This window comes from Photinus pyralis, unplaced genomic scaffold (genome assembly GCF_008802855.1).
Source record: "Photinus pyralis isolate 1611_PpyrPB1 unplaced genomic scaffold, Ppyr1.3 Ppyr1.4_LG9, whole genome shotgun sequence".
Classification (NCBI taxonomy): domain Eukaryota; kingdom Metazoa; phylum Arthropoda; class Insecta; order Coleoptera; family Lampyridae; genus Photinus; species Photinus pyralis.
The window spans coordinates 16,482,120-16,506,260 of record NW_022170878.1 but is presented as its reverse complement, the minus strand read 5'-3'; the positions used below and the strand labels follow the sequence as shown (position 1 = coordinate 16,506,260).

At 38.8% G+C, this 24,141-nt stretch overlaps 1 protein-coding gene across 4 annotated transcripts; it reads left to right on the top strand.

Moving 5' to 3' along the window:
* Nucleotides 1-3,134: 3,134 nt before the first annotated feature.
* On the top strand, nucleotides 3,135-23,920 carry LOC116180546. Of its 4 annotated transcripts, none has more exons than XM_031500590.1 (2): nucleotides 3,135-3,305; nucleotides 22,751-23,920. In XM_031500590.1, the coding sequence occupies exons 1-2, from the start codon at nucleotides 3,225-3,227 to the stop codon at nucleotides 23,867-23,869; spliced, it is 1,200 nt and encodes a 399-aa protein (XP_031356450.1). In that variant the 5' UTR covers nucleotides 3,135-3,224; the 3' UTR covers nucleotides 23,870-23,920. The 4 variants fall into 4 exon arrangements, with proteins under 4 accessions (XP_031356450.1, XP_031356452.1, XP_031356453.1 ...); XM_031500592.1 differs by lacking the exon at nucleotides 22,751-23,920 and adding an exon at nucleotides 19,586-20,603; XM_031500593.1 differs by lacking the exon at nucleotides 22,751-23,920 and adding an exon at nucleotides 14,896-15,993.
* Nucleotides 23,921-24,141: the final 221 nt, after the last annotated feature.

Sequence of the window (24,141 nt, the reverse complement as noted above, 5' to 3'; positions counted from 1 at the left end):
CAAGACTTACGGTAAAACAAGAGGCTACGTAAAAAAACGACGATTAACGCCCGTCTCTTCTATTTAAAACAATTATCCTTTCGTTTCAACTTCGCCTACATTAACAAATTAATGCGTCGTTGAACGATAAACTGCGCCTGTGTTTTCTTACTTTGAAACTAATTAGCCTACGCAGTGATAACAATACTTCTTATCCAGGACCGGCGATAAACAATTAATTCAAGATATTTAAATCTAGACTTAACACGTAATAAAATTGTCATGTTTTAGCCGCCGATAAGGAAATTCAGATACTGTAACTAATTTGCCGTTTGTAACCGTTCCCGTAGATATTTAAATTATTTGTCCAACATCCGAAAGCTCCCTCTGATTGAAAGCCGATTTCCTATGTTTATTTATCATTATCGCAGTTTATGGGCATCACTAGGCTACCGAGTTTGGAAATTTTAATAATGCCAATTAAGTAGTTAATTAAGAAATGGCTACCGTCCCGTGTGTCGTAATTTTGTTTTAGATATTCGCCAGCGACTCCGCCGCCATTTGCCCGCAAGATCTCTGGAATGTTCCGCTTCATTTCGTTTGAGTACCGGCGGGTTCCGAATTTCTGTTACGAAACCACCGCCGTTGATCAGGAGCAAGGGTGAAAGAAGAAAGCTGGCTGTTCGGTCTCGGAGAGGATGAACGTTTCTTACGTTACAGTCATCTTGGTTTGAGCTTTCGTCGAGAGGGCATCGTGTAGTTTAGTTTGCTGTTTTTGTGTTATTTATCTAATGCATTTGTTTATAATTTACTTGTGTTTCTTGTAAAGTCATTTTCAATCTTTGTTTTGAAATTAACACGATTTAACCTCCGTTACTTTGTATTGTTTGAAATTGTTTTCGTTTTTGGTGTAAATGTTTGCTCAATTTATGGTTATGTTTTGATTACGTTTATACATTTGGCCATTAATTTAAATATGTGGAAGTTATTGAATTGTTTGATGTGTGTAATGACTTGTGTGTAAACTAACAATTCCCGCAAGAGAGTTTGTGGTTCAGTGGTAAAGCGTTTGGTTACATAGCCGGAGATCGAGTGTTCGCACTTGGGCTGAGGTAACAATTTTTTTTTAATGTTTCTTTTATTGTAGATGGTTGTACTCCGAATAATGCACATACCATATAACTGAACATAAAGGGGATATTCTACAAATGACTTTGAGAGGTTCCACCCTGTATATACAACTTACGACGATACATACATTTTTGTGAGTTGGCAACCATGCAATTTTTAGGTGGGAAAAAGCCGCCTGCGCCATCTAAACAGCACGGACGAGGATTACGTTTGGCGTATTGAATGGCGGTCGTGAACGCGTCGCTCCATAAATGTTTGTTGTTATTTTGTGTTTTTTAATGCAGGTAGTAAATCTTTGCATTTCTTTATATCGTATTTGTGTTTTCTATGTCACATTTTATATTTTTTGTGTGTTTGAATCTTTGTTTTTGAAATTTACTTGGTTTCACCGCAATGCAGACTCACATATTTGATACCGTTATGCTATTGTTTGTAATTGTTTACCTTTTTGGTGTAATGCTTGTTTAATTTATGTTTATTGATGTTGATTACTTGGTCTCGTCCCTGAAATAACATTCATGTAAGTTTTGATTTTTCTTTTAATATGTGAAAATTACCGATTCGATTGATGCATGTACTGACTTGTTGTTTGTAACTAACATTTTCTCCGTGAATGAAGCAGTCACGGGGGTGGTAAAAACTGTAGTCAAATTTGTGTTACGACACCTAATTCCGTGATTGTTTTCGACGTTCAACTGTAGGCTTGAAACTCCTAACGAGGGGCGACGCTACCTATCTTGCCGGAGCGGGATTATGCTAATCAAAACTCGTCGGTTTAGAATCTATGTACGATAAATGAGTTAGGATTCGTAGTTTTCCCATATTTTGTTTGTAGTTAAATTTGCCTATAGGGCCATGTAATTTTCCATGTTGCTTTTAACAAAAGGACTTTATTGCACCAAAGATGAGTCACATCCTGTGTATTTCACCCTTTCTTATTTCATTTCATTTCATTTTATTATTTGTGATCTATACAATAGTATTTTCACACGTCATCAGGTACAATTACATAATATTAAAAAAAAAAGACAAAGGACACGAGAACATGATCACACAAGGTACTGTTGCTTTTAAAACTTAAATGTTATCAAATTTATCTTTTAAAAATTCTTCATAAGAATAAAAAGCTTTTCGTTTAAGGTAACTATTTACACAGTTTTTAAATGCGTGCAAATCTAAATATTTTATTTGTTTTGGCAAGACATTGAAAAATTTCATGCCGTAAAATGTAGTGCCATCTTTGGTCTTGTTTAATCTATGAAACGGTATATAAAGATTCTCTTTGTTCCTTGTATTGTAAGTATGAATATCCGTGCTTACAGTTAGTGTAGTCATGTGTTCTTTAGTATATATTAAACATTGCTGTATGTAAATGCAAGGTAATGTCAATATATTTAATTCGATAAAACCCTGACGACAACAATCTCTGTATTTAAGGTTTTTTAATAATCGTATACATTTGCGCTGCAAACCAAATAATACTCGAGAGTGGGCAGAATGGCCCCATGCAAGAATTGAATTAGATTGATTAGAACCTTGGTACCTGCTTACCTGACCCATAATTCCCAAAACTTGTTTTTAACCTATATGTTACCTCTTGAACTCTACCTGCTACTTTTTGTGATGTTATAATTTTATGTTACGCATTCACATCATTGCAAATAATTTTACTTTACACCTGCCCTGGTTAGATGTTTGATCACATGCCACTTTTCAAATTTAAGCGGGATGTTGTTTAGTTTTGGAGGGAATACTCTTTCGAGTGGCCATTTTCAAACGTTGCCAGGTCGATTTTATTTCCGCGTTACTGTAGTGTGAAGTTCGCGTAGAATTTGCGGTTCAAGTACACTGCAATACTGTCCCGCAAATGCACCTGCACATCTAATTAGGTATTTATTATCTCAAGAAGGTGTATGTACTTGTATCTAATTACTGAAATAAAAACACCTGTAACACCGCCGCTTTTTTTAACAACCCTGTATATTGTAGAAGGCTTTGACATGTGCCACTACCGACTACTGGCCGTCTATATAGACACAGCAACGTTAATCGATGTGCACAAGGGGGTTTGTTTGTTGTGTTTAGTTTGTGCAAAAGTTCCTTTTGACCCAGAAATGGATCCACCTCCGCATAAACGACCACGAATGGGGCTGTTACCTCAGACTCAGCCTCAGTTAGGCTTGAACAATCTTGAGGTAAGTCATAGCTAAAGAGACATCTTTCATTCAATTCAATTGTTTTGGGTATCAAATTTGAACATAAACTCCATCAGATTGATTCATTTGCATCAAGCGATGTTCGATACACAGTTTCTGTTTCACCCCCTTTTGAGGCTGTGTACGTGTAAGTGTCTTCGGTGTTTGATGCTTGGGATGAACCCTTGTCTTTCTCTGTACGGCATAAGTAAACACATCTTTTATCTCATCAGAGAGTTTCGGTAGGGTCATTATAGAGCTACCGAGCAATTTATTTATCATAAGGCCTCGAAAATTAAACAAGATTTCATCCAAATCCTCTCAATGAGCAAGTTAGCAGCGACCGAAAATATCATGATATTTATATAAATATATCACATTCACATGATATATATCGGATATATATCAGATAAATATCGGATATATCAGATATATATCGGATATATATCAAATGATGCTTTGGTTTTGGCATATTAATTAAATAAAAATTATTATTCTTATTCACACAACACAACAGTGAACAGTCAGGGAAAGCCTGAAAAAGCAAATAAAACATTAAACAAATCGTTGCGCCGGTGATTCATCTGATCTGCAACAGAGCTGGGCAGAATACTTTCAAAAAGTATTTGAATACTAAATAGTAAATACTTTACACAAATCAAAGGTATTTGAATACTAAATACTTTTACGTCCAGCACAAGCGAATACTATACAGATACATTGAAAAGTATTCAAATACTTTAAAAAATAAGTATTCAAATACTTTAGAATGTATTCGAATATTTTCAAAAGTATTCTAATACTATCAAAGGTATTCGAATACTATAAGAAGTATTCGAATACTTTGAAAAGTATTTCATTTACTTACTTTGAAAAAGTATTCGAATACTTGCCACTCAAATACATTAAAAATTTAAAATAGTATACTAGATAAAAGGCTTAATACTACTTAAAAAATCAAGTTATACTTTGTATGGGGTTAGCTTTTTTTATATTTCTATTGTTATATACAAATTTAAGGGGAGTAAAAGCGTATTATTATTATTATTATTATATTATTATATAGGAGGTACCTATACCAGGACCTTTCTTATACCAGTTATATCCTTAAGAATACGTGTACCAGTTTTCAAAGCGATCGTACGTCGTGCACATGATACGTACGCCTTTCTGAAATTAATCTTAGCGATTTTGGAACAGATCCATTTTTGACCATCCGTTTGTCCGTGTGCATGATAACTTGTTTAGAAACGTGCGATCGCTTTGAAAATTGGTACCATAGGTCCATATTGTTTTTAAGTTACGTAGACTATCGAGTTCGGTATTCAGATGTATCGGATTTTTATATTTGATTTTGTGACAATGGAAACTTTCCCTAAACATTTCTAAATTGTTCTCAAATATTTGAATAACTTAAAAAGTACTGCCTTTTTTTGAGGCCGGAAAAAAAATTGTCTGAGATCGACCGGGAAAAAACATTTTCCTATAGAACTTGGCCCGTAGAATGCATAATTTCAAACAGTTTGAAGATTGGGCTACTAGATCAAAAGTTACAGCCCTTTGAATTTTTTTTCGAAATTTGTTTTTTGTCCATAACTATTTATTGAGAGGTCTAATCGAAAACGTACGAATTGTTTTGGATTCTACGCACCAAAATTGATAAGAAAAAGTGTTTTCCCGAGAAATTTTGGTGTAGTTGATTTTTGGTAAAAAAGGAAGGTTATACACTGCCTTTTTTTGAGGCCCGCAAAAAAAATTGTCTCAGATCGACCCGGAAAAAAATTTTTCTTATAGAATGTGGCCTGTAGAATCCATAATTTCAAACAGTTCCAAGATTGGGCTATTAGTTCAAAAGTTACAGCCCTTTGAATTTTCTTTCGAAATTGGTTTCTAGTCTATAACTTTTGATTGAGAAGTCTGATCGAAAAAGTACGAATTGGTTTGGATTCTACGCACCAAAATTAATAAGAAAAAGTGTTTTCCCGAGAAATTTTGGAGTAGTCGATTTTTGGTAAAAAAAGGAAGGTTAAGTATTCAAATACTATGCGAAGTATTCGAATACTAAATATTTGTGAAAGTATTTGAGTTACAAATACAAATACTGTTTCCATAAAAGTATTTAATTACAAAGTATTTGAATACTAAAAAGTATTTACAACATCGAATACTGCCCAGCTTTGATCTGCAATAAGGGAGTACCCGATCGGCGAAGCTCGCGCCGCAGCCGAACGGATCAATACTATACAGTTTATTATTGAATATATCTGATATATATCGCGGGATATATATCCTCCGAACCCTGGTTATTAGTATTAATTCTGGTGACTGTTATTGTGACAATTATAAATTCATTACCTGCATGAAGTAAATTGAAGTCTGTACAAGAAGGACCATTTACTCGCATATTTTCTACATTTCGATGAAAAACGTGCTGCGTCTTCAGTGGGTAAAGTGGATTGTCAAGGTGAGGCGTCTGGAGGGAGGACAGGTGGAGAGGTTCTTGAGAAAGAAGGTATACTGTATTTGGTTCATTTTAGGTGCATTATTGTTTGCAATGAGTCGGTTACACTGGAGGGCCTCGTGACTCTTTTGGCAGATGCGGGTGGTAATCTTATGATCCTCAACCGTGGCAATAATTGAAAATCTTCTACAGTGGCAGACTGCTACGTGGAAGATTCATTTCACACCAAATTAGAGATTGTGAAGAAAGTAATGTTGAAACAAGAACCAGATTACCAACAAGTATCAATATAATTGGGATGATTAATTTGTTAACTTTAACTTAATAAACAATATACCAGAGATAAAACATCAAATAATGTGGAAAATGTGTAATTTTTTCCACTAAAATTGAACCTTCTTTATTATATAGACGGTTTTGGACAAAATAAATGAACTAGAATATCTTTGACTGATTTATTTTTATTGTAGTCTTCTGACATGCTGACATTAAATGGGAATGTCAAGTCCGGAAACGGAAAACTCGAAATTCCATCTACGCCGCCAGAACTGATTAAACACCTGCATCGCTTATCTCTCACGAGACATTGTTTGTCTTGTCTTGCCCGATAACGACTTTTTATCAACACCTAACCAGATAATATTTTCATTAAACGTTCCCGTTTTAAATTTATGATACAACTTAAATACAAAATGGAATTAAACAATTAGCGACTAAATTTACAATTAAAAAAAAACTAACATTCAAATGATAAATCAACAAATTTTTCCATTCTGTCTATTTGAAATAAAAAAAAAACCGTTAGTTCCTTCAGCAAGGTGTGGTAAACGACAAACAAATTAGTTCACTTATTTTAGAGAAAATCACAGCTAGTAGTTAGTAACACATATAACGGGTAGTTACAAAATAAATGTTCGTATGAAACATTTTTTGATTTAAAATGACAAAAAGCGAACTGCTCAACACCCTTAAAGCCATCGGTTTATGGGTCGTTTGTGTTAATGTTGGATTTATGAGAAAAAATCAAAAGTAATTTTGTTTAATACTTTGTATCGTATTCAATAAAAAATCTGAAAAAACTTTTTTAATTTATTGGTTGTTAATGAGTTAATAATACGTTGGTTTATTTCTGCTATTGTTCGTATTTTGCAATAATATTCGCTGTGTCAAATAAAGTTTATTTAAGATCACGCTGTTTTTTTATATTTATGGGTTAAAATTTTTAGTGTATTTTGTTTTTTCTGTTGAAGTAGTGATGTGTACTTAGCGATATTGCCTTAGGGAAGCTGAAGACGGCTGCCCAGAGGTCAAAAGATGTAGTTTACAGATATTTTAATTAATTACGAATTATAAAAAAAATTTGAACTACAATATACAGGGTGAACATTCAGGTTGTATAGGCATCCGACCTTTTTTTTTCTTTACTTTATTTTTTTTTAAATTCTCTTTATCAATATTCTATTTTTAGTTGAGAAATGTCAAAGGTATTTATTTATTTCACTAGTTACAATTACCTACTGCAATATTTATATTGATTTTATGTTTTCTATTTTAAATATTAGTTCCTACTATAGTTTTAATAATGCGGTATGCGCTTAACGATTTATTTATATTTTTTGCGATTGTTCATGTATGGATTATGAGTGTGTTGAACAACAATAAACATTATTATTATTATTATTCGTCGTTCAGGGTCAGAAAGGCTGGTTGTTGTGCTGACAACTGAAGATTCAAGACTCAATACCGAAGACTTAAAACTGAAATTGAAGATCGAGGACCGAAAATTGAAGACACAACATGGCAGAAACCCATTCTCCTGACTCAAACAACCCCATAGCAGGGAGCCAGTTGAATCCCACAATGAGCACGGAGGACGGTGACAATGCTGTTTGCGTCAGGTCGACTGACCTAAGCACAAAACCATATTCCGTTACATCACTGATACCATTACTTTATTTCTTCAAAAAATACGAACCGGTTGAATATTAAAAAGCGGTTTAACCGGTTTCTTTAACGACGAGAAAAAAAAACGGTTAATCGGGAAACCGGTTTCCGTTACCCGTTATGGTTGAAGGTAGCCTTCAGCTGATCCCCTTCCATGAGGGTTTTCCATTTAGAATTTGCTGATCCATGGCTTCTTCTCCAAGATCCCGACCCAACAGTGCTTCATTTATCATCTCAGCCGCAACAAGCTATTTAGTCATATTATATTTTTTCTAGGCTTTGGGCGTCCTTCCACGTTTTCCTATTCTGAACCTCGACCACTTGGCCGCCCTTCAACTCGCCCTTTTTCTGCCGTCAAGACTCGGTCCGACCGTGCTAGCGCCGGTCAGGACGGTAAGGAGTAAAAAACCGGTCGCTGCCGTACCGCAACCCAGCGGCGGCTTCGTTTCGTCCATTCAAGCGAAGAGTCCGGCGAACGTTTCGCCTACTCCACCGAAAAAAACGGCAGACGATGAAGGTTTTACCATGACGTTGTCTACAGCGGCTTACAATTACATCTCAAAAAGTGACGGTGTATACTTCAGAAATCTGGTGGCGCAGCATCTCCACGTTGTCGCGACTCTCGACAATCCCAACGCGGACACGCTGCCCACGTGCAAGCTGAAGGGCCCCCATGGCAATTTGGAGAAGGCGAAGAACGCCATCCAAAACTTCTGCGACCAACACACAGGACTTAGACGACAACTCAAAAAACGATCGCTTATACCAATTTTCGATAGAGAATTTACCGGTCTCACCACTGTCCAAAAGAATTTGGATTCCCTAAGCTCTACCGGCCATTTTTGGTTCTATAAGGCAATTCTGCTGCACGAGTGCATCGCTCACACTATCGCCTCAATTAAAGATTGCACCGAGTGCGAATACCAAAGTTGCGAAGAGAGACTGAAGGAAAGCTACGCGAAGCTGAACACCATTCTAATTGTCAAATTGCAAGACGACGAGGAAGCCGGACGTCACATGGAGATCTTGAGACAGTTCCTCGATCGCGACTTTGACGACGTCAAGCGGTCGTTTAACCACGTCTTCAATAGCGATCGACGAATTTTTCCCGATTACGACGAGCTAATGACGCAACTCGCGAACGCCACGACCGAAGAATTTAGGAATCCGAAAATTTTGCTGAGGAAGATATGCAGAATGTGCAGGACGTGCGACTGGGCCGATGACGGCAGGAAGATGTTCTGTAGGTACGCGAGGATAGTCATTCATAATTATCAAAGCGAGGATGTTAATATATTTAGGAGCGAATTTCTGAAGATTTTCCAACGTTACATTTTACAAATTAGAAAACACGGAAAAGTGCAAGAGACGACGTGTCCGTCTACTGAATAGTGATGTGCACGATGTGAACGTTGCGGTATTCTTTGCAACAGATTGTATGTACTATACTGTAATTTAATGATCATAAAGTTATTTGTACAGCACCTCTAGATATTGCCTTTTTTTAACTCATTCTGTAGATCGACGCCCGTGGTTTGCCTGTTCCTGATCCCATTCTCGGTTTGCTGCGTAGTAGAAGTACAACTTCTCTAGTTGCGCGGGTTCGATTCCCGGTGCCTCCAGTTTTTTTTACAGTTATCCTACCATCTTTTCCACTCTTCTTCGGCATCTCTTTCATCCCTTCATACTGGTTGTAATCTATCCCGCTTATTTTAAGTCATCATTATCCCTTCCCCCTTTTCCTGACTTCCCTTTCCCCTTCACGCCACTTTCAAGCCTTCCTTATTCTTGTACACACCCCTCCCCTGGTCACCAGAAATGGATCGCCAGCCTTCGGTAACCGGAAATGGCAGCAGCCAATTCCCCCCTCCCCCCCCTCCTCATCTTAATTTTTATTGAAACCTCATTCGCACGATTTATTTTCCGCTTTGCGTTTTCTAATGTGCTTCACCTTCTCACCACCACCGTTTCTTTCATACCTTCTTTAAACTTTTTTCGGTTTTCCACGGGTCCTACACGCTTTCTCCACATCTGCTTTACGCCAGGTGTATTTCTAGCCCCCCCCCTCTCAGCCCTACTTATGCACTTACATCTCTTGATCCCCTGGTCTTTTGAGCTGATTCAAGTCTCTTTTAGTTTGTTATTAGTGCCTCCTTTGCGCCTCATTTACACCCCCCCCCGGCCGTTCTCATGCATCTTCTACATTCCAGTTTTCTTCCCAAAACCTTCAAACAAACCTCCCCCCGCTGTGGATTAATCGCTTACTTTGGATAACTTGAAATGGAAGCAGCCGACCCCCCCCCCCCCCTCCCCCCACACTTCTTATTAAAACTTCGTTCGCGCTTTCCTTAGGTTAATAACGTATTTTTTAAGAATTAAAAGAAATGTGCTGTTTGCGTTTTGTCCGTCCGTCCGGACCCACTTCTGCCATTTCGAACTACTTCTAGGGGAATGGTCCTAGAGGATTTTTTTTGCAGTAGGTAGCCTATACCTTGAAGGTGTACCGGACGCCCATCAAATTTCGCTGTCTAAAAGGGGGGGGGGGGCCCCGAATTTTTTCCCTGCTGTTTTGAAAGTAAAACGTGCATAACTTTTACATACGACAACAATTGGTCTCAGATTTTGCATACGTATGCCTTTTAGTGGTGCCAAGTTAAACTTTAGAAAAATGAGAGGGGGGGGGGTAAACACATGTTCTGCTCTTTATGGTATTGTAATGAAAGCTCTCATCGAAATAAATTGGTTTGTACAAACTATAACTTTCCCGCGCGACTCTTTTCCGAGATCAGTTAGCGACGGGGTCTGAGGGGGGGGGGTTAAACATTAATTTTATCTCTCATTGTATTCTAATTAAAGGTCTCAACGAAAGGAACCGTTTTCTACCAACTACAACCCTTCTTTCTGTCGTCTTATCACAGTACGAGGGGGAGGGGGAGTGAAACTAGTTTTATCCTTTATGGTACTCTAATGAAAGGAATTAATTTCTACCAACCATAGTCCTCCTCCTTGACCCCTTACCGTGTTCGGATATATTCCCTTATATCTCCAGAACGGATGATCGAAAGAGGATACTCACAAAGGGCGATTGGAACATCTTCAAGAAATATATCCATTGGTGATGTCAAAACAAAACTATTTCGGTTAAAAAAATGCGCTTCATTGCACAATTTATACTTGTTTACTCTTCCTTCAAGTCGGCAGCTCCATAGCTCCTTGGCGTCAAGCCTGTCTGTCCTCGTCATTATTTTCCACCTCCTTTAGATCTTTTCTCGCGCCCCTCATACAAACTTTTCACGCAGTTTTTCAGCATCTCCCCTCTCTGCAATCTACTCTGCAAACTCCTCCGCCCACCCCCTTTCATGACTTGTCTGCTTAAATCGATCACGCGTCCTTTCAACCGTCTCGCCACCTTCCTCACGGTTCTTTTACCTCCCCCCCCCCCCCCCCGTAGGATGAACCGCCCACTTTGGGCATTCTGAAACGGAAGCAGCCAACCAGTCCAGACCCCCTCACCCCTATCCTATTCGTATTAACATCTCTTCGCGCTCCGCTTCGCCATTTATACCCTTTCTTCACATTTTCTTGGCGCCAGCTACATATCTTCTTTGCCTCTCCCTCAAGCCTTTCCCTCCTTTTTCTTCTCAGCGGATTCTAACTGCGAATTATGACTTTTTTCCATCTGTTTCTGCTACACCACCATCGCCATAGATCCTTCGTGATTCTTTTCCACCTCCCTCAGGTCTTCCTCAGACCCGCGTGTAAGTCTTCCTTTTCGTGCCTTATTCAAGGCTGTTTCGCAGTTTTTCTGTATCTATCCCCCCCCTCCCCCCTCCTCATTCCCGCTTACACTATCACACTTAGCTGATTAATCTCGGTTGCGATTTATTTTTCACGTTAGAGAAGGAAAGAGAGGAGCGATAAACGATGATCATAAACCGAAGCAAATGTTAATCAGTTTGCTCTTCCTAACAAACCTTCTTTTATCCCCCCCCCCCCCCATCCCTCTTCATTGCTGATATATAAAAGTGTTGCTTATTTTCACCTTTTCTTCATGCTTTCTTCACGCCACCTTCAATCCTTGCCGACCTTCCTGAAATGGAAGCAGCCAACTGTCCCTCCTTCCCCTCCTAATGAAACCTCGTCCGCGCTTCTTTAATTCTTTTTTTACTCTGACGTGAAGTCTTGTCGCCAGCTCCTTATTTTCTTCGTGTCAAGCCTACCCTTTATCCCTCATTTCTTTTATATCTGTCTCTTCTCGTCAGATTCTCATCTCCCTTGCGATTTTCTCCTTCGCGTTTTTAGTCTGCTTCACTCCCCCACCAGAAGAATCATGCTTCCTTCAACTTTTTCATCTGCCCCCCCCCCGGGCTTATTTTTGCCTTTTCCTCGCCATCCTTAATAGTCTGGCTTCATTACAGTCTACTCCCCCGTAAAGCTTTCGTAATGCTTCCCTTACGGCCTTTTCCTCTGGTTACCTGTCGAATTGTGCGCAGTCAGCTTGTATACTCCCCATTTCATTTGTGCTTCACCTCCCGTGTAATCCTGCGTTATAAAGACCTGACTTCTCATTCCCCTTTTCTTCACGCCACTTCCTTATTCTTGTACACGCCCCTCCCCTGGTCACCAGAAATGGATCGCCAGCCTTCAGAAACCGGAAATGGCAGCAGCCAATTCCACCCCTCCCCTCTCCCTCTTAATTTTTATTGAAACCTCATTCGCACCATTTATTTTCCCCTTTGCGTTTTCTAATCTGCTTCACTCTCTCTCCGTGGCGCCTCTTTCATATCTTCTTTAAACTCTGCTCGGTTTTCCACGTTTCCTACACGCTTTCTTTACATCTGCTTTACGTCAGGTGTATTTCTAGACCCCCCCCCCCCCACCTCCCAGCCCTACTTATACACTTACATCTTTTGTCTCCTGGTCTTTTGAGCTGATTCAAGTGTCTTTTAGTTTTTTTATTAGTGCCTTATTTGCGCCTCATTTATACCGCCCCGCCCCCCCGGTCCGTTCTCATGCATCTTCTACATTTCAGTTTTCTTCTCAAAACCTCCCCCCGCTGTGGATTAATCGCTTACTTTGGATAACTTGAAATTCGTTTTTAGCGCATTTTTTAAGAATTAAAAAAAATGTGCTATTGTTTTCGTTTTGTCCGTCCGTCCGTCCGGACCCACTTCTACCGTTTTGAACTACTTCTAGGGGAATGGTCCTAGAGCCCTGGAATTTTTTGCAGTAGGTAGCCTATACCTTGAAGGTGTGCCAGACGGCCATCAAATTTCGCTGTCTAAAAGCGCCCCCCCCCCATGAATTATTTCCTGAGATGCTGTTTTTGAAAGTAAAACGTGCATAACTTTTACATACGAAAACCAATTGGTCTCAGATTTTGCATACGCATGCCTTTAATGATCTTTTATCAACGGGCCGGGGGGGGCTCTTTGTATTCTAATTAAAGGTCTCAACGTTTTCTACCAACTACTGCCCTTCTTTCTGTCCTCTATCAAAGTACATGGGGGGGGGGGGGGAGTGGAACTAGTTTTATCATTCATGGTACTCTAATGAAAGGTCTCAACGAAAGGAATTAATTTCTACCAATCATAGCGGTTAAAAAATTTCTGGTCAATTTTTTGTTTACGTCTTCTTCAAGTTTTCTTCTCAAAACCTTCAAGCCTCCCCCTCCCATCACTGTTAATGAATCGCTTACTTTGGACAACTTGAAATGGAAGCAGCCGACTCCACCAATTCTTATTAAAACTTCGTTCGCGCTTTCCTTTTTTTTTACTCTTCCTTCACGTCGGCAGCTCCATAACTTTTTGGCGTCAAGCCTGTCTCTCTTCGTCATTATGTCCCATCTCCTTCAGATCTGTTGTAGCGCGCCTCATACAAACTTTTCACACGGTTTTTCTGCATCTCCCCTCTCTGAAATCTACCATGCTTTTTTCAAGCCTTACTTAGTATTAAACTCCTCCCCCCGCCTCTGTTGAATTCTAACTTTCTGCACATCATTCACTCCCACCGCCTTTCATGTCTTTTCTGCTTAAATCTATCACGCTTTCTGCACACTTCCACCTTCCTCACGGTTCTTTACCCCCCCCCCCCACGTAGCACGGATCGCCCACTTTTGGCGTTCTGAAACGGAAGCAGTCAACCAGTCAGACCCCCTCCTCCCGATCCGATATTCCTATTAACATATCTTCGCGTTTCCCTCCGCCATGTTTACCCTTTCTTCACATTTTCTTGGCGTCAGCTACATATCTTCTTTGCCTCTTCCTCAAGCCTTTCCATCCTTTTTCTTTTCAACGGATTCTAACTGCGATTTATGATTTTTTTTCATCTATTTCTCCTACCACCATCGCCATAGATCCTTCATAATTCTTTTCCACCTCCTTCAGGTCTTCCTCAGTCCCCCGTGTTGGTGTTTTTCTGTATCTATCCCCCCCTCCCTCCCCTCCTCATTCCCGCTTACACTATCACACTTAGCTGATTAATCTCGCTTACGATTTATTTTTCACGTTAGAGAAGGAAAGAGAGAGAAGCGATAAACGATGATCGTATACTGAAGCAAATGTTAATCAGTTTGTCCACCAGTAACATGGCCGTCGTGAGGCTGAAACTGCTTTGTCCACCAAAAATATGGACGCTACACGAAAATTTGCTTCAACGCGCCCTTATCTTCTTTCTTGCACCAGTCTCCATTACGGTTTTTCTTTGAACCGCCCCCCCCCATCTGAAATCCCCGCCTGGGGTGACCCGAAAAACCTCCGAGTCTACATTCTTCCTCAAAAATGTAATGCTCCTAGCACTTATACCACAATTTTTCGTAAGAGCTTTTAGGGCTGCACGTTTTGAGGGTAAACGTATCACTGGGGGGGGGGGGGGGTACAATATTTGTAGGTCACGGGTCTAGTATATAATAATTGAAGGTTTTCTGCTAATGTCACGTGGAAATACTTCTAGGCGTCACAATAAACAAATTAATGATTAACAGGCTTTTGGTGTAGTTAGTGATTTGTGTATTTAGTTCTTGTGGAATAATAAATTTGTGACTCAAGCTTTTTTTTGAGTTAAGGACCTCTGTAGCTTTAGTCTTAACAGAAACGATGACATCTGTACGATTAAAGAAGACATGGACGTCGTTACTTTAGTGAAAAATTGGTCCTCCTAGATGATGTAGGCATTTATTTGTTTTAGGATTGGAGCCCCTTTCCGAACGCGAACTATCCGACGGTATCCCAGCGCTCGGCTCACCTCGGTCCACCGACACCCGCCAGTTGGTTGCCTCCCAGCTTCGCCCAAAGAGGTGAGGGCGCGCTCAAAGACGAAGGCCTCACAATTTACTTGTCGAAGGAGTTCTTCAGGTGCTTGCTGAACAAAGAGGGCGCCACCTTTAGAACCATTCTGGCCGAAGATCTCGGCGTCTCGATTGGTTTCGTCAATCCCGACGCCGAGCTCGTCACCTGCAAACTGGAGGGGTGCGCCATAAATTTGGAAAAGGCCGAAACCGCCGTCCTGACCTTTTGCGAGAAAAAGAAGTTAAAACGGAAAGATGTCGTGCCGTTTTTCAATACGGATTTCGGGGACCGTTCGCTGGCGAAAAATTTGCTTCTCCTGCACAGTCCGAAAGCCTGCTGGTTTGATCGCGCCAGTGAATTGCAGACGCGCATTTTTGAACTTGACGAAGCAGCCTGCGGTTCTGACAATAATAAGCGCGAAAAGGAACTGTCTAATGTATACAGGCAGCTAAATGCGATTATCATTTGCAAATTGCGAAACGGCGACGGCCAGCGTCACATGGACATCCTGGAGGAAGGTGCCAATCACCATCGGGATGTTGTCAGAAGATCGTTCGACTACGTCTTTAATAACGACAGACCGATGTTCCCCGATTACGACGCGTTACTGGCACAACTCTCGAACAGTGTCAGCGATGCTGAAACCGAAGACTTCAAAAGATGGGAACTGGAGAAGTTGAGGCGAAGAGCTGCCCTGATATGCAGCCGTAATGGGTGGGGCACCGAGATCAATAAAATATCGGCCCAATACGCCAGGATCATTGTCAATGGGTACGACGACTTCCATATCGGGATATTTCGAAGTGAATATGAAAAACTCGAAACGCGCCACAGTGCTCGCACTGAGGCCCAAAAAATGAAGAGGATACACAATAAGAAGCGGCGCACTTAATTTAGAATACGTAGTTCATTTTTGCATGTTATTGCGTTAAGCAACCAATCAGAATGTAAGATTTTATTCAATATAACGTTTATTTCGGCGAACTAAAAAAGTAAACCGCATTTTCTATAGTTTCCTCTATTGACCCTTACGACGCGTGTGTACACAACTCCCTCATCCGATTGACGATTGACGTTGTTGAAATGGCAGCTCGGATACAAACTTTAAAATTCACGAAATGCAATTCGACGTGAACGCGTTAATTATGCCTTTCCCCGACATCGGAAAAGTATAGGACCGATGTCAAACTTCAAGTTTTTTAAGAGCGCACCAAACGACCTACTTACCTAATTAGAATTAATTGTACTTATCCAAATAGTCGGAATGAAATCTCTTAATTCGGCAGTCCAGCAACGCTCTTTTGTTCCTTGGAATGTGAGGTCAAACGGCGCAATCGATTATCACGATTTTTTGATCGAAAATGGAACTCTTTAAACACAATTTTACACCTTTTTGATCCAAAATCGGACCGTTTTGAACACAATATTTGAAAATTAGTGTTCATACACTGAAATGTTTTGAGGTTTTGTGTCAAAATTGCTCATTTGTTTCTTCTTTAATGAAATTTCAAAAGGTTTAGTTGAAATTTTAAATTATTCATTTCTTTGATTGAAAATTGCACTTTTCGAACACAATTTCTTACCTTTTTGAACCAAAATATGACAATTTTTGAAATTTTGGGTTCATCAATTGAAATTTTGTATCACAATAGTTAATTTGGTTCTTCATTTCAAGAGCTTTGGTTGAAATTTTGAACTGTTCATTTTTTAATTGAAAAAAACTATTTTTTTTAAATAATTTCATGCCTTTTTAATCCAAAATATGACTTGAACACAATTTTTGAAAATTTGGGTTCATTAATTGAAATTTTTTGAAGTTTTGTATCACAATAGTTAATTTGGTTCTTCATTAGTGAAATTTCATGTGGTTTAGTTGAAATTTGAAATTGTTCATTGTTTGATCAAAAATGGAACTCTTTGAACACAATTTTAAACCTTTTTGATCCAAAATAGGACGCTTTTGAACACAATTTTTGAAAATGAGTGTTCATAAATTGATATGTTTTGAGGTTTTGTGTCAAAATTGTTCATTTGTTTCTTCTTTAGTAAAATTTCAAGAGGTTTGGTTGAGATTTTGAACTGTACATTTTTTAATTGAAAAAACTACTTTTTGTACATAATTTCATGCCTTTTTGATCCAAAGTATGACTCTTTTGAACACAATTTTTGAAAATGTATGTTCATTAATTGAAATTTTTTGAAGTTTTGTATCAAATTTACAAACTTGTGTCTTTTTTAGTGAAATTTCAAGAGGTTTGGTTGAAATTTTGAACTGTTCATTTTTTAATTGAAAAAACTACCTTTTGTACGTAATTTCATGCCTTTTTAATCCAAAGTATGTTTTTGATCGAAAATTGCACTTTTTGCACATTATTTCATATGTTTTTGAACCAAAATATGACTCTTTTGAACACAGTTTTTGAAAATTTGTTTTCATTAATTGAAATTTGTTGAAGTTTTGTATCATAATTGCTAATTTGTTTCTTCTTTAGTGAAATTTCAAGAGGTTTAGTTCAAATTTTAAATTATTCATTTTTTGATCGAAAATTGCACTTTTTGAACACAATTTCATACCTTTTTGAAACAAAATATGATTCTTTTGAACACAATTTTTGAAAATTAGTGTTCATAAACTGAAATGCTTTCAGGTTTTGTATCAAAATTGTTAATTTGTTTCTTCTTTAGTGAAATTTCAAGTCAAATTTTAAATTATTCATTTATTGATCGAAAATTGCACTTTTTGAACACAATTTCATACGTTTTTGAACCAAAGTATGACTCTTTTGAACACCATTTTTGAAAATTTGTTTTCATTAATTGAAATTTTTTGAAGTTTTGTAACATAATTGCTAATTTGTTTCTTCTTTAGTGAAATTTCAAGAGGTTTAGTTCAAATTTTAAATTATTCATTTTTTGATCGAAAATTGCACTTTTTGAACACAATTTCATACCTTTTTGAAACAAAATATGATTCTTTTGAACACAATTTTTGAAAATTAGTGTTCATAAACTGAAATGCTTTCAGGTTTTGTATCAAAATTGTTAATTTGTTTCTTCTTTAGTGAAATTTCAAGTCAAATTTTAAATTATTCATTTATTGATCGAAAATTGCACTTTTTGAACACAATTTCATACGTTTTTGAACCAAAGTATGACTCTTTTGAACACCATTTTTGAAAATTTGTTTTCATTAATTGAAATTTTTTGAAGTTTTGTAACATAATTGCTAATTTGTTTCTTCTTTAGTGAAATTTCAAGAGGTTTAGTTCAAATTTTAAATTATTCATTTTTTGATCGAAAATTGCACTTTTTGAACACAATTTCATACCTTTTTGAAACAAAATATGATTCTTTTGAACACAATTTTTGAAAATTAGTGTTCATAAACTGAAATGCTTTCAGGTTTTGTATCAAAATTGCTAATTTGTTTCTTCTTTAGTGAAATTTCAAGCGGTTTAGTTGAAATTTTAAATTATTCTTTTTTTGATTGAAAATTGCACTTTTTGAACACAATTTCATACGTTTTTGAACCAAAATATGACTCTTTTGAACACCATTTTTGAAAATTTGTGTTCATTAATTGAAATTTTTTGAAGTTTTGTATCAAAATTGTTAATTTGTTTCTTCTTTAGTGAAATTTCAAAAGGTTTAGTTGAAATTTTAAATTATTCATTTTTTGATCGAAAATTGCACTTTTTGAACACAATTTCATGCCTTTTTGATCCAAAATATGTCTCTGTTGAACACAATTTTTGAAAATTAGTGTTCATAAACTGAAATGTTTTGAAGTTTTTCATCAAAATTGCTCATTTGTTACTTCTTTAGTGAAATTTCAAGAGGTTTAGTTGAAATTTTAAATTATTCATTTTTTGATCGAAAATTGCACTTTTTGAACACAAATTCATACGTTTTTGAACCAAAATATGACTATTTTGAACACAATTTTTGAAAATATGTGTTCATAAATTGACATGTTTCGAGGTTTTGTATCAAAATTGCTAATTTGTTTCTTCTTTAGTGAAATTTCAAGAGGTTTGGTTGAAATTTTAAACTGTTCATTTTTTTCGATCGAAAATTCCACTTTTTGAACACGATTTCATACCTTTTTGGTACAAAATAAGACTTTTTTCAATTTTGAGTTAATGAAACGTTTCGTTGGCAATTGTGGATCGAATTCAGACCCTAACGGTGTCCGGTTCTAATCGAAATTAAAAATTGTGATTGAAATTTTACCTTTTTGGCCCCCAAATAGGACTTTTTTGCGTGTTTTCGAACAAGTTTAATGCTCTGTTGCAGCCGCTTTTTCTGTCTGTCTGTCCGGTCGAATCCTTAACTACTCCCACAATTTTCAATATACTATAGGTCTGGCACTCGAGCCAAGAAAAATCTTGCCGATTAATGTGCGCGTGCGCAGAATGCGCAATATGAGATTATTTGTTGTGTTCTAGTAAAGGTCCATATTTTAAATAGTAAAAATCAGATGTGCGCATGCGCAGAATGAGAAACTTAGTTTTAAGCGGCGAAATTTTGATAGGCGGATAGAGGGCGCTGACATCGTAAAAATTACGTATAAATTTCATTTGTTTTAGGGTTCGAACCCCTTTCATCATTTGCCGAACCACTCGACAATATCCGATCTTCAAACTGCGCAGCCCCCAGTGGAAGTGTCAAGTACCACCGGCCAGATTTCGCCCATCACACCTGCCCCTGCCTCCGCCAATGGCAATGGTCTCACAGTGCCTTTATCTAGAAGACGCTACACGTGTCTGAAGAGCAAAGAAGGGAAAATCTTTAGAACTCTTCTGGAGGAAGGCCTTGGTGTCGCGGTGCGCTGCGACTACGGGGCGGGCTCTCCCGCGTGCACGCTGCAGGGGTGCGCCGTAAACTTGAAGAAGGCAGAGACCGCTGTCCTGACATTTTGCGAGATCAGGAGCGTGAAGTTAAAGAAAATTTCGCAGACTGTGACGCCACGATTTAACGTACAATTTTCGGATGACTCGATCAGAGGCAATTTGCGCATTTTAAATGATTCCAACATCGCTTGGTTTGATTACGCAAACAGCGTGCACGATCGCATTCTTCAGCACATTGGCGGAATTAATGAGTGTTCGGAACATGAATACAATAGGTCGGTACAGATACTAATGACGTCGTATAGGCAATTGAATGCGATTATTATTGGTAAACTGCAATATGGCGACGGCAAGCGTTACTTGGAGATTTTGCAAAAGAGCGCAGACTACGACCATGGTACTGTTCAAAAGGCGTTCAACTACGTCTTTAATAGCGATAAACGACTATTTTCCGACTACGGCGACGCACTAGCTAAACTATCAGGCAGTCACAGTCGTACTGCAGCTGAAGATTTCAACAAAGTGGAACTGGAGAGGCTAAGGCGGGGTACGGAGCTGGTATGCGGACGGAATCATTGGCCGGATGACGCCAAGAGAATACTTCGTCTATACATTAAGCTCATTATTGGAGGCTATCAAGCCGACGACGTTGAAGAGTTTCGAAATGAATGTAGGAAATTGGAAGAACGCCAGCGGACCAAGGGAGGGCATCAAACAAACGCTATGTCGTAAAATACATTAGTTTCAATGTCAAGTTCTTATTATTCATTTCCTTTTCCATCCATACACATACCAAAATTCTAACTTTCTCTTTGTGCTTCGCTATTTATACTGCCGCGTGGAAACGCCGGAACGGAACCAACGCAAATTTTGCGGCAGCGTCCCGCATCTTTGTTTGCTCTGCGTTTTTGTCCCGGCCCCACGCGACACTTTCGAAGCAGTAAAGTTTCGCTGATACCTTGGTAACAACTGGTGCGTTCTAGATGCGGGCGTTTATCATTAATAACCTAACTCGCGCCTACTATCCGTACGAAGCGGTACATATGCAATTTTACTCAAATTCGAAAAAAATATGTAAACTGGAAAGCGGCAACGACGAGATGGTCCTGTGATGGCCCTTCTCGCGTGGCATCAAGTCACTCCAGAAAAAACAGCGAAGAATCGGAAGGGTATTAGGTGTTTTCTCGATGGTATAAATGGTTAGTGGAAACATACAGGGCCAGACACACAGGATCTCTCACGAATACATAAATACATACTTAATAAAACAATATATAATGGCATAGCCACATTAATATTATAACAAAAAATTCAAACATTGATGGCAGTAGTAGCACCTGGCTTAATTCAAGGTCACTTGCCACCTGGTGATGACTTTCGAAAGTGGGTGTAGTTCGTGGTGGTGACCTTGGCAGGTAGGTCAAGATGATAGCCAAGGTCATTGGAAGGCCAATTACGTCATTTTTGCGTTGCCATGGTTCAAATTCAAGGTTAGCAGTCAATTCCATTTTTTTGCGGTGCCACATGGTGCTTCCAACGTCATTAAAGGTCAATGACCCCATTTTTTGTAGTGTCATATTTCATTTGAAGGTTATCCAAGCTCCATTTTTTTGCGGTGTCATTCTACTTTCAAGATCATTAGAAATCAACGACTCTTTGTGCTGTCATTTTTTTCCCAAGGGTATCAGAGGTCCTAACCACAGGGACATGTTACCACAACGGTAAATACTGACCAAGTTACGTTAACAATTATAATTCAAAAATGTATCTCTTTAAGTAGTTAACTATGCCTGAATGCAAAACAAAATTTACTGAAAATATCCAAATTTAATACGGTTGAAACAAAAAGGGCAAAAGATGTAAAAAGATTTTGTCACACTGCGTTTTCTATTTATCTAAACGTCCATTTCGAGCAGGGGCAAACTGGAATTCCCGTCACGTACGCTTAAACAACCTAAAACTGGTTTTAATTAATTACGCTTTTCCCCGACATCTGAAAAATATGGGAACGGTGTCAAACGTCAAGTTTTTTAAGAGCGCACCGAACGGATGTAATCTCGACTTAATCGGATGTTGTTACTGTAACCCACTCACCTAATTACGGTTAATTATACTTATCCAAATAGCCGGAATGAAATCTGCAAATTTGGAATGTGATGTTTTCCTTAAACTGCGCGACCTTACCGGTTTCAATCCTGGATTTTCGAATACCATTAGAAAACTACAATGGATAATTAACGGACCTAAACTTCAATACAATTAATCTTTCTTATATTCCCCGGTAAGAGAACTTTCGGCGGCTGTAAAAACAATTTAATTATTCCTACAGAACGGTTGCAAAGCGGATAGATTCACTTGCGTTATCGTTCAGTTCGAACTGACAAGCAGGCCGGACCGTGTGTAGCCGACTTAAGAATTTTTGAACGAGTTTACCACTAAGAGTGACGACACTGACTTTCAGTTGTCGGCAGTCCATGGACTGTCAGCCCGTCTGCCCGTTATCGTTGCTGAAAATTATTTCGGCCGAGCAATAGGTGCTTTTCAATGCGATTTTTACAATTTTCCTGTGCTTGTGCAGTGAAAACTGGCCTCTCCGGCGAATTGAACGTGGGTGTCGTTTTCGTAATACCGACTTTGCTTCTCATTTTCTTCAGTAAGGAAATACGTGAATCTTTTCGGTTCCGCGCATGAGCACTATTGCTACTGATATCGTGGAACGACTCACCATTGCTGTAATTTAACCGAAACTGTCCTTTCTGTATTTATCTCGTGATTTGGGTATTACCTCCGAGCTTAAGGTACCAAAACATGTGTTAATTTGATGGTAATTGATCAAGATGACCTGTGGTCAGTAGATTTGTTACGCTTTGCCAAGTAATATAGACGCATTGTTTGTTTTAGGATTGGCGCTCCATTCAACGTGTACTAAACCTAGGAGCTCCGACATTTCGTTCACAATCGCCCGTTTTCCACCAACCCAAAATCAAACAGCAAATTCCCGAAGTTTCCAGTACCACCAGCAATTCGTGGCCGGACACTTCCGATTCGCCAGCCGTTCCCGTCAAGGACCTATCTCTGCCAGTCGATACGGCCAAAGAGAAGGGTCTCACGATCACGATATCCAAGGCGGCGCACAACTGTTTGCGAGTAGCCGAGGGAGCCTACTTCAGACAGCTCATAACGCAGCACCTTGGCGTCGTGGTGCTCTTTATCAATCCGAACGCCGGTCACTTTGTCTCCTGCAAGCTGGACGGTCGCCCCGAAAATCTGGAGAGCGCCAAGGCCGCCGTCCAAAACTTTTGCGAGATTGCAGTGTTGACCAAGCACGAATTGAAGCAGCGTACAGGTTTCGTGACGAGTTTCACAGACCTGGAGGTCGTTGCGAAGAATTTGAACGTTATAAACGACTCGAACGTTTGCTGGTTCTATAAGGCGCACAACCAATACGATCGCATTCTTGAACTTGTCGACGGAATTAAAGATTGCAATACTGACGATCAATTTAGACAATCCGAAGCGGAAATTATGTCGAGGTACAGGAAATTGAACACAATCATTATTTCGCAGTTGCAAAACGGGAAGGACAAACGTCATATGGAGATTTTGCAAAAGTGCGCAGAATTCGAGCGCGGTGAGGTTGAGACGTCGTTCAACTACGTTTTCAACAGCAATCGGCGGATATTTCCCGATTACGATGACGTACTGACGCAACTAATGCACAAGCAGTCTTCCGTAGTCAACGACTTCCACGAGAAACTGCAACTGGAGCAGTTAAAGCGGAAATGCCTCAGTATGTGTCAGATGTGCGGTTGGAACGTTGACAGGGTAAACGTAGTCGATCAATACTCGAAGATAATAATTAATAATTATCAAAACGACGACATTCGAAGTTTTCAGGGGACCTTTCAAGAGCTGCACAAACGTTACGTGGACCTGAGAAAGAGAGGGAAAGTATTGTGTAAGAGCAAGCCGAGTAAAAAAACGCGTAGACGCAACAGAAAACGGAAAACTGAACAATAATGTTATTTTTTGATTTTTGATGGTTAACGTAACAATTAAATCCACACACACACACGCATTTACTATATTTCTCATACAGTTGGCGTCTGTCAGTCCGGCTTTTGTTTCGAGTACCCTTACCTGAATCATGTTTGTTATACTGTACGGATGGTTATGCTTTTATGTTGTTTTATTAAGTAATTATTTATGTATTCACGTGATGACGTGAATTGTATTATTTTCTAGTTTAAATATCCTATATGCGCTTCGATGACCTCTAGTGATAAGGTAGG